The following is an 11,982-nucleotide window of genomic DNA, read 5'->3' on the forward strand; positions in this document are numbered from 1 at the left end:
TATATATATATATATATATATATATTATTTCTAATAACATGAATAATTTTGAGAATTGTTATCTGATTATAAAATCCACATTCTTTTTTTTTTTTAGCAGAATTAACTATATGTTTAACCATAATATTGTTTTTAAAAAAATATGTTAAATCTTTTCTAACGTTTAAAAAAAGGGAAAAAGTCTTACATATGTCATCAAAAATTAAAAAAGAGAATCATCATATTATCAGTTAAAATTTTTGTTCATTTATACTAGGAAAAATACATCAAATCCCCCTGAACTTGGCAGCAAAACTCACTTTAGTACTTTAACTACACGAGTATTTAAATATCCCCCTTAACAATTCTGAATTGATTAAATATCACCCTAAGAGCTGACATGGCAAAGTAAGTGTAGTCACTCTCCTCAAAGTCATACACATGACATTTTTTTATTAGCTAATATCTAACTAATATTTTTTTAAATATTTTTTACAAGTTAAAGTAAAAGAATGTGAAATTTCTTTTTAGAAGTAAATGAAATTTGTGGGTTCAATTATTTTTAAAAATATTTATTTATTTTGTTCTCTTTTTATTTAGTTGTCTTCCCCAAATGTCTTCTTCCCCATTGAAGCACTCCTCATACATTTCTTCTTTCATATTAAAATTTTCCCTTCATTTTTATCATTCACCTCACACGTCCTTCATCAATCACAAAAACTCAACACCCAATTCATATTATTGAATGCAAACTTTCTTGAATTTTAAGTAAACTATTTTGAATTCTATAGTTGTGATGTAAAAAAATGTGGGACTATCAACTTTTTTCACAATCTTCATTTTTCATTCAAGTTGTTAAGAAAAAAATAAATTTCAAAAAATATTATTCTCAAAATAAGAAAATTTGTGAGAGAGAGATGGTTCGAAGAAGAAAAATAAGTACTTCATGAATGTTGAAAAAGAAAACAATCATTGAAAGATGAAAATTCAGAAAAAAAAGAAGTTAGTGAAGGTTGAAAATGGTGAAAATCAAAAAAGAAGAAAGGGGAGGGGGTGGAAGAGAAAGGGTTGAAGAAGATGTGGTAATTTTGATTTTATAATGTATTTTTAATTAAATGATTAGTGTAATGAGTTTAAGAAAACAAAAAGGTGAATAAGCAAAAAAAATAAAAATTAATGACATGGTACTTACATGGCTGTGATGTAGTGCTTACATGGTTACGATGTGGCAGGCGAGAGTGGTACTCTACTCAAGGTTGTGTTTAATACAGTTCAAAGATGTTAAGGGTGGTATTTAAACGCGCGTATAGTTAAAGTACTAAAGTGAGTTTTGCTGCCAAGTTCAAGGGAATTTGATGCACTAAACAGAGTTTATTTGTATATCTTGGTGAATTATACATATACAAACATGATTAATTATACAAACTCGAACTCAGCCCACATAATTAATGTATAACAATAGTCGCGAGTGATAATTATAGCAAACTATAGCTATGATAAGTAATTAAATAGTATAAATTTGTTTAGCCGCGTAATTTTCCTATTTATAAACTCACCGAAATAAGATTTTGTAGAATAGATTATTTTCAGTTAACAAATAATGACATGAATGAGCAATTTGTCAAACAAGAATGACATAAATGAGCTATCTTTTAACGAAAGACAGAAAATGAATTTTTTTAAAAGTTCAATATCATTTATATATATTGAGAATTGTTATCTGATTATAATATCCACATTCTTATTATTATTATTTTTTTGTAGAATTAACTATCTGCTTAACTTGAGATTGTTTTTAAAAAATATATGTTAAATCTTTTCTAACGTTTAAAAAAAGGGAAAAAGTCTTAGGTATGTCATCAAAAATTAAAAAGAGAATCATCATATTATCAGTTAAAACTTTTGTTCATTTATACTATTTTGATTTTTTAAATAGACATATTCATTAGGGGTGTATAAAAACTCAATCCATCGATAAGTTAAATCAAAAAGAATGTTATTGATTTCTGTTATTGGCTTATTGGATTAATGATTTTTAATTGTTTTATAAAATTTTTTTATTGGGATATCGATTTGGTATTGGTTTTGAATATTGGATTATTAGGTAAATTGATAACCCACTAAGAGTAATTTACTACTTTTACTTGTACATAAGTATCAAATATTAATCTCAAAATCTTATTACTTATGACTTTGTCATTTAACCTTCAATTCATATTTCACCTTGACTTCGATTTCAACAATTTTATTATTCAAATAGTCAAAACCTAAAGTAAGAACATTATTCCTCTTAATTTCTGTTTGTGATATATACATATAGTTCTTTTTATATTTGCTATTATTTTTTTATTTTATGAGCATTTGTAAAGAGGAGAAGGGCCTAAAATGCCCATCAACTATTTGAATTGATACAAAATTATCCTTCATCCACCTTTGGCCCCCAATACCCCTGATGTTAACCTGTTGGCTCAATAATACATTATGTCTGATGGATCATACTCATTAGGTGAATGAAGGACATTATTGTACCAAATCATAAAGTTTAAGACCATTTTAAGCACTTTTCCTTTAAAACAATTTGAAATTACTTAATATAGAAGCTCGCACGATTGACTTGGTTTTGAATTTCATAATATATTTTAAATAAAAAGTTAGTCATCTATTTTCTACACCTCCACCCACTCCAGACCCCAACCCTTCACTTTCTATCTCCTCCATTTTTTTTCTTATTTGAATTTTGTCCACCATTTTATGTAATTATTATTTTCAATTAATGACAAAGAAGAGAGAAAAAAAGGAGGAAAATAACGATCCATTCGTATAGAAATAATTAGTTCAATAAAAGATGACTTAATTACGCAAATATGTAAGAATATTACATTTTTTTTCTTTTATGGGTACCGAAAATTCAAAATAAAAGAATAAAAACAACCATTTCTCTTATCGACACCCTTATCCCACCATAACAATACAAATTAAAAGAAAAGAAACATGTGAGTTTATTTCAAGTTACACTTCCGGATATCCTAATTAAGAATAAGAGATTAAAAAATAAAAGAAAAAAATGAACAAGACATTAGGATAATTAATAGAAGATTTTATTTAATGAAAATAAAAAAAATCAAATGGACAATAAGTCGGGTGAGTATGGATTTTAGCTGGATCTCCATTTATGAGTTGAGTTACGTTAAAATGAATTGAAGGCTTATTTAAATAGATAAATAAGAATATATTATGAATTTCTTTTTTCAAAATATTATTTTCAAGTGTATCGGGTCAAAATATGAATCACGTGATATATATATATATATATATATATATATATATTTGTGAAGGGTTTGAATTGGACCAATCACATTAAGCAATATAATAAATAAATATTTAATTTTACTTTGAGAAACTTGTTAAAAATAAGGACAAATATAAGCCAAAGGATTAACATCAAGAGTATTTTTCAGTCAAAAGGTAGACGTCATGGGTAATTTAGGACCAAAAGGTGGATAAATTGTAATTTTGTACCAATTCAAATACTTGAGGAGCATAATATGCCTCCGTTTGTAAAAGTTACATTATTATCTTGTCGCGTCAAATTTATTAAAGAAGTCATATATTTGTTTGATAAATATTTTCTTATTGATTAAATCGAAAATCAAAAAATCAAAAACCAAAAATCTAACTGTTAAGGACTAAAACTGATAAACTGATTAAAAAATATCTTATTGATTTGGTTATTGATATTTAAATTAAAAAAATTGAACCGATATTAAAAAAAAGAATCAAATCAATCGTTGCTGTCACAAAAAAAATGATTGGTTGCTTGAATGTATGTCAAAGGACTATTTGACTCGTGACGCCTTAGATGAACCTGTAGCAATGATGCACGCAATGATGAATCTATAATTTTTGTTCAGGGAATCCGAAAATAAAAGTGTAAACGTATAAATAAGTCTTTAGAAATGGGACCCTTGAATTCTTTTAGGACTAAAACAACATTTTTAGAACTTTTTTAAATTTTTTTAAAAAAACTAAAAGAAACTTGAAAACATAATTGAAAATTAAAAAAAAAAGAAATTGAAACTAGAAAAGATAACAATAAAATGTTATCACAAAAGATTGAACTGCTATTTGAAACTCAATTTCCAAGAGACTTTCCATTATACCATCAATTTTTCTTTGTTATTAAGAAAATTCGATATATATATATAAAACTATACCCTATAATTTTTTTCTAAGAAGATTCGAGTAAACTCCTGGATCCAATGTGGGTCCACCACGGGATGCACGCCCCCTAATATGCGTATTATTATTTGTTAGTGAATGAAATAAATGAATTGCAAAATGCGATAATAGCTTTGAGTTTTTTTTTTTTAAAAAAATTCAATCAATAATATAATCACATTAATTAATCATAATTAATGACGTATAAATAATAATTTTGCAGAAATAGAGTATTATGTTTGAAATAAAACGAAAATCCAGTTGTTTGGCCACACTCATCACAAAAACCCTTCTTATTCCCGCTGTGTGTTTCTCTCTGTAATATCTGTCTCTATCTTCACTGCTATCTATGTCGACAAAGAGGTAGATAAGAGTATAAGCAAATCCGTATTAGGGTTAGTTTTACTAGGGTTTATCACTCTGTGTTTTACTCTCTGAAACTTTGAGAGACCATAAGGGTGACTCTGTGAAATGCACCAAAGGTATGCAGAAACTGTTAAGCAGAAACCCATCGTTACCGCCTCCAGTTCTATCCCTTAATCCCCTTCTTTCTTTACCTCTTTCTCATCCCATAGGGTTTTACAAACACCCACTTCCTCCCAGTCCTAGAATGACTTCTGCCGCCTTCCACCGGCTTCACCATCCCACTATCGGTAAACCCTTTTCGGGTTTTCGGAATATGTCTACGGATTCTTCTGGAAAGGCAGTTGTTTCTCGTGGTGGTAATAATTGCCATATTTGTAGATGTTCTCTTGAAACTGCGCCGGTGAGGGCTTGGGTTGTTTTGAAGCAGAGTAGGACTAGTGCTGCCTGGTTTGGCACTCTGGCTTCGGCTTCTGGGTCAGAGAAGGGTGTTCCCGTCACTTCTGCTGAGGAGGTGGAGGACTCCTTAAGTGGGGTTGAGGATAAAGAGGAAAATGTGAGTGCCTCGGAGGAGAAGCCCGGGTTACATAGGAGGCAGAGGGGTAGTGGTGGTGGGGAAGGAGGGGTTATGGCTAGCCCAGATTTGCTAACTATACCGGGTGTTGGGCCAAGGAACTTGAGGAAGTTGGTGCAGAAGGGTTTTATGGGGGTTGATCAACTCAAACAGCTCTACAGAGATAAGGTATAATGATAAACACCTAAAATATATAGTTTTGAAATGTTAAAAAGTGAAAACTTTGTATGTAGGATTAAGTTTATGGGGTGTAGGCGTCCCACTTACGAAAAAGAACAAGAAGTTAACCAGTAAGTAGTTCATCAAACACAAGTAACAAGTTCGTCGGCCTTCCTTCGATGCCTTCTTCTTCATTTCATTATTTGCATTATTTTGTTGCGTTGCTCTGTTCATAGGTCCATGTGGGATTGTTTCTGTAGGGGATCTTGTTTCCATAAAAAGTCAATTTCTGGTGCTTGGTTATTAGGCATTTATTTTTAGGGAAAAATATTTTCCATCAAATGGAAAAACCAGCTCTGATGAAAAAAAAAAACTCCATCTTTCACCTTGTAATGGTTATTATATGCCACTCATTTATACCAAATCAAACATTGGTAAATGATTTTCTCCCGAAAATATTAACTGGAAAACATTTTCCTCCATACCTAAGAAGGCACCCATAATTTTAGAGGGTCTACAGAAAGTATTATTGAAATGACTTGACCTTGAATAAAGCGGACTAACTACAAAGGATTAATTTAACCAAGCATTGTAGTTGAATAACTGCATGGCATAGAAACCTCCATGGCGAAATGGATGGACGACTCTCTTAGAAGTGTTAAGAGGATGGGCATGAACTATTGAGTTGTATTTTCTTGGACATGACTCTTATCAATTTTTCGATATGTTAGGATTTTCTAGGGCTGCATGTTCTTTTGTGAATCCAATTAATTGTTTAACTTGACCAATTTGGATAGCCAAAATAGTAATTGGTATCTCTGTTTTGCAGTTATTATTGAGTTGAACAGGGTGAAGTACTTAACTTAAAAGAATATGTTTGGGTAATGTTAAGGAAATTGTGCAGCTTATTTGACCTGTAAACTTGATATACTTTGTTATAGTAAAAAGGCATTATTTTGGCTTCTTTGCAGTTTTTTGGAAAATCCAACGAGAAGATGGTTGAGTTCTTGCAAAGCTCAGTTGGAATCATTCACAGAAACCATGCTGAGAGTATCACCACATATATCAGAAAGAGCGTGGATGAAGAGTTGAAGGAGAATAACTCAGATTCCAATGTGAAGTCAACACAAAAGAAACGACTTACTTTCTGTGTTGAGGGAAATATTAGTGTTGGAAAAACAACCTTTCTGCAGAGAATAGCTAATGAGACACTTGAATTGCAAGATCTTGTTGAAATAGTTCCCGAACCTATTGCCAAGTGGCAGGATATTGGGCCAGATCACTTTAACATATTAGATGCATTCTATGCGGAACCACAAAGATATGCTTACACATTTCAAAACTATGTTTTTGTAACGAGGGTTATGCAGGAGAGAGAATCATCTGGTGGTATCAGGCCCCTCAGGTTGATGGAGAGAAGTGTGTTCAGTGACAGGATGGTAAATTTCTCACCTTGTACAAGCTTGTGAAGATGCTCATTGATCGTGTCTTATTTCTTGATCTTTGATTGTGTAGCAGTCCCTTAGCTCCTAAGACAACGCATGTTTATATATATATATATATATATATATATATATATATGCTTCAAACAATCCACTGAGAGTTAATATTTGTTCTATACACAACCAGTGTTATCAAAGGCGAAAAGTGCAAAAAAGCTCTAAGGTCCATGGGGGCTTTAAGCGCAAAGCACAAATAAAGTGTGTTTTAATGGAAAAAAAGCGCAAAGGGAGAAAATAATACAAATATATATGTTTAGTCGAAGACTAATAACTATAAACATGAATGACAAATATGTGACCAAAGAAGTTGAAAAAAATTATGATCAAGTGAAATCAAATATTTAGTGTCACTTCGTCATATAATGCTCATTGGCAAGGAAAAGCTTGCCTTAGAACCTTGATGACGACACTGAAGCGCCCATAAAGCGAGGCGAAGCGCTCAACACGTTTTGAGCCTCGCTTCAGGGCTTAAGCGCACCTTTGATAACACTATACACAACATACTATACCTAGCGGACCTTAACTAGTTTGAGATTGAGTTGTTGTTGTTGTATGCAATGTAGTATATCTGGTTTGTAATACTGTGACAAGGCTTCTATATGATGCATAATGTTTTTCATAAAGGTCTTTGTGAGAGCTGTTCATGAAGCAAACTGGATGAATGAGATGGAGATCAGCATTTATGACTCATGGTTTGACCCGGTTGTTTCAACTTTGCCTGGACTCATTCCCGATGGTTTTATTTATCTTAGAGCAAGCCCTGACACATGTCACAAGAGAATGATGTTGCGTAAGAGAACAGAAGAAGGCGGAGTTTCCTTGGAATATCTGCGAGGGTTGCATGAGAAGCATGAAAGCTGGCTTTTCCCATTTGAAAGTGGAAATCATGGGGTATTGTCTGTCAGCGAGCTACCCCTTAACTTTGACAAATCTGTACCCCCAGAAATAAGGGATCGTGTTTTTTATCTGGAAGGCAATCACATGCACCCGAGTATTCAAAAGGTATGTTCTATGAATGTAACTTCAGCTTGTGGACACTTTTCCCCTGATAAAGCAGTTCCTGGATATTCGTGCTACAGACAACAATGTGTCTAACTATCTATTATAATGCAGGTTCCTGCGTTGGTTCTCGACTGCGAGCCTAACATTGACTTTAACAGAGATATTGAAGCAAAGAGGCAGTATGTCAACTTTTCCTTATTTACTAGTATTATTGTCTTATATCTATTTTCTCTTTCACTTAATATACCCACTGGAGGATATCATCTTCTTGTTACAAATCTTTAAATATAAGGATTGAGTGCTGGTTCCAGTAAATGTCGGAACAGTTGATCGTCTAATAAGCCATATAGGTCTAGTAGATATTTCTGAAGTATGGATGATAGGTATATCAATTAATTGACAGCTCCGGTAATTTGTAGGGTTACTGCTAACATGGAACTTGACATGGACTAAAATAGGCATGATAGGCTTGAGGAAGTGAGGAATGGAGATCTGACAGTGCAAGAGAGCTGGTTTTTCTTTCCCTGAGATGCAGGCTTAAGAGATCCTTTCTTCCTTTGGGGTTGGGGCTAGAGAACCTTGATTGATTAAAATCATGTTACAGTCTTACACACACAATAGGATCTTGCAGCTGTTAACACTTGATCACTAAAAAGAGGATAAAGAAAAAGTATCTCCCATTTTCTAATACTTGCCCCCCAAAAAAGGATCTATATCCTCAAAATGAGTTGTCCTTCATAATATTTGGGATTTATTATTCTACATTTTAACATCATAACAGGTAATCGTTGTTTTCCGATGTCTTTAGTCCATAATGATCAAAGTGGATTGTAGACAACTGAATTTCTTTTATATGCAATCCTTCCCTGAAGTACTTGTTAAACGTGAATTGTAGAGTCATTTTTTGAAGCTCATAAAATCCTTTTACTAGCTGACTTTAACATTTATCTTTAGTAAGTTTGTTGTGTATCAGGAATGTCCTCTGATTTGTGCTTTGTTTCTGTACAATTGTTTACCCCCTCATTGCCTGGTTCTTGAACTTCATGGTGGTTATGCTTTATTTGGTTGTCTCTTCTTATTTGAAGGTATGCTCGTCAAGTTGCTGATTTTTTCGAATTCGTAAAAAAGAAGCAAGAAGTCATGCCAGGAGCTGGAGAAGAACAGCCTAAGGGCAATCAAGCACCGGTGATGCTGCCTCAAAATGGAGGTTTGTGGGTACCTGGTGGCAAATTCTCAGAATCAGCACTGAACTTGGATTTCAGACGAAATATGTCATTCATGTCTCACTAGTGCATGTTGCTCATCGTTGCCATATCCATAACTTTTTGGAAGCAATTTTTTTTGTTTCTCCATGTAAAAATGTGTTTTGGACTACTCTAAGCTTTTTAACCTGCAGTGGTGTAGGAGTAGGTTGTATGTGGATGTTGGTAGGATGTTGATTAGTGAAAGCTTGTTTTCATTTGATGGCAGTGGCCAGTGTTCTTTGTGATTTGAATTCATATTTAGACTAGCAGCATATTACCCCATTGCATGTCTCTTATATGTAGCAACGTAAATATGGATTTGAAATTTATTTGTTTATTCAAGTGGATCCACTTGCAGGTAATATACCGTATGTAAGACTGACAGGCTTCGAATGAGGCCCTTCATCTTTGGGCAATGGGGTGTACTGGATGTATGCTACTTGTCTCGATAATGTTTTCATTTGAATTCATTCGCTAAGATTCAAAAATGTTGTTCAATGACTTTTTAATTGAAATGTTTGATCGGTTATTTTTATTATGTGTTGTTCATCCACCTAAACTAAATTGATTTCACCAGGATATATATGTATATAAAATAAATGGTTTTTTATTAAACGTAAGTACATTATTTGAATACAAACTATGAAATTTCATCAAATTCGAAACTTAACCCTGAAAATTCACTCATTTCTTGAAATGATCTTCTAAATTTACGTGATACAAAATAAAAGATAGAAAGTAATTAACCATATTCTACAGATGCTTTGTACCAAATGTTTGGATTCTTATTTTTTTTACGAGGAAGGTGGTTAAAACGATTATGGATAAAAGAACAAAAGAAAATGAATTTAAACAAGAGATGAAAAAAAAGGGGAAAAGCTACTCAAAATAGATTCAATTGTAAAACTATTTATCCAAATTGGGTCGAACCCCTACTATTTATCCTGGATCCATGTTTACCCCACTTTTTCTTTTCTTATGTCAGCATGACATCAACATCATTATTATAAATTAATCCGTTGTGATGCTCCGTCGGTTTATTGATATCATATAGGACTAAGCTCAATCCTCCCTGATGATTCGTCGGTACATTGATACCCTATCAATATCATATAGGATTATGCTCTTTTCTAAAGAAATAAATAAAAGCAATTAAGAGAAAATTATTTAAGTCATAATCTTATTTATTAAACTCTAAATTAGTAAAAAATATATTTATATTTTTTTCTCTTTTTGATTTTTTTAAAAATAATATCTAAATTATGACCCTTTCTAAAACTATTTTAAGATTAAAATATTGAGGAGCTGAAATAATCTTTACTAATACCACTACAGTATGTAGATATACCATGATTGTAGTATAAATGATTGAGTAATCACATCGAAGGACTAGAACAAATCTTAATAAAAACAATGTACACATATCACCAAATATATTATACTTCGATGATATAAAAAAAAAACAACCATTCAATGAAGACACTACTCAATAATTTTTTCATACCATTAAAATTAGTATAACTTACATAAATCCCATAGTGTAAGATTTTAATTACCTTCTATTTCTATTATTTTTTTAATTAAATAAATCCCATGTTTTTAGGTATTTTTGATACATAATTAAGGATCCGAATTATTGTTGATACATTATGTATCAATCTGTTGCATTTATTAAGGAAAAAAAATTGAAAAATCAAATTACGATCTTATCCTTCTGTTACACTAATTAAGGGAGGAAAAGTTGAAAATAATTTAAGTCCCATAAATTGGGTTATTTTCTTCCATATTGTCAAAAATTCAATCATATAGTGTAACTATCCAAAAAATTAAAAAATAAAATTTCTTCTTGTACATCGTTTTCTCTGTTTCATAAAAACTTTTGTCAAAATTTTGGATAAGCAGGGTGAGTTATGAAGGATACAAAAGTGATGAAATTATTTTTGGACAAACGATTTGTTTTGTGAATCTTCAAATTCATCGAATATCCTTTCGATTTTGATACAAGATTGCCGATAATTTTGAGATTCAAAATTCATCTGTAGTTCATTCAAGATCCTTTCAAATTTTTATTCATAATATCAAAAAATTTGAGGAGACACATCAAATGAAGATCCTTTCAAAATTAAGAGAAAATAAGTTGTAAAGATATTTAATTAGAAGGTTTGTCCATAGTTGAGGGAATTTGCAAAAAGAACGTCCATGTCTTTGAAAGTTAAGGCACGAAAAATCTCTATTTAGTTACTTTGTTTCCTGTTAAGAAATTTTGAAAAGAACCTATGTAGCAAAAAACTCTTACTTTTGCTGTAGACTTTGTTTTCTCAGTTTGTAGTCATTGGAAACAGTTATTTCTTGACCATCTTTTTGTTGATTCTTTATTCTTATATTTCACTTTCTTTGTACTGATTCAAATAAGTGTCGTATTTTTAATAGATACATTAAATAAGAAAGTGTTGTTCATAAGATTTTAGATTTGAGATCGATACATTATTTTTTGGTAATTGTTATGTATCATATACATTTAGTATAAATTCAAATTTATATATCAAAGCTAAAAAATTAGTACATGATACATTATTATTTATGTATTTTATTTTGTTTGAGAAATTCTATAATTTAAAATTAAAAAAAAAAACATTATACGTGTATTTGTATCAAATTAGCTTCCCTTTTTGTGTGTGATACATAACACAAATTTTATGTATCAAGTACATTTATATTGAACATGATAAACACTAATTGAAGATTCAACATTATTAGTGTTGTGTATCTATCTTAAATATGAACATGATACATTGCATACAACAAAGATTATTGTAGCACTGTATCAAATCAATGATAACTAACAAAGACTAATTTAAGACTCTAAATAAATGAGATACATTAAAAATACGTATCTTTGACAGTGATGGAGTGCAATGACAGATTCAACATTTTATTTTTT

The 11,982-nt window shown here is 31.2% G+C and overlaps 1 protein-coding gene across 1 annotated transcript; it reads left to right on the top strand.

The window, feature by feature from the left end:
• Positions 1 to 4,476: 4,476 nt before the first annotated feature.
• LOC107004638 lies at positions 4,477 to 9,386 on the top strand. The gene is made up of 5 exons (XM_015202919.2): positions 4,477 to 5,302; positions 6,265 to 6,732; positions 7,420 to 7,797; positions 7,909 to 7,976; positions 8,883 to 9,386. The coding sequence occupies exons 1-5, from the start codon at positions 4,682 to 4,684 to the stop codon at positions 9,085 to 9,087; spliced, it is 1,740 nt and encodes a 579-aa protein (XP_015058405.1). The 5' UTR covers positions 4,477 to 4,681; the 3' UTR covers positions 9,088 to 9,386.
• Positions 9,387 to 11,982: the final 2,596 nt, after the last annotated feature.

Source organism: Solanum pennellii, chromosome 11, assembly GCF_001406875.1.
Source record: "Solanum pennellii chromosome 11, SPENNV200".
In the NCBI taxonomy this organism is placed as follows: Eukaryota; Viridiplantae; Streptophyta; class Magnoliopsida; order Solanales; family Solanaceae; genus Solanum; species Solanum pennellii.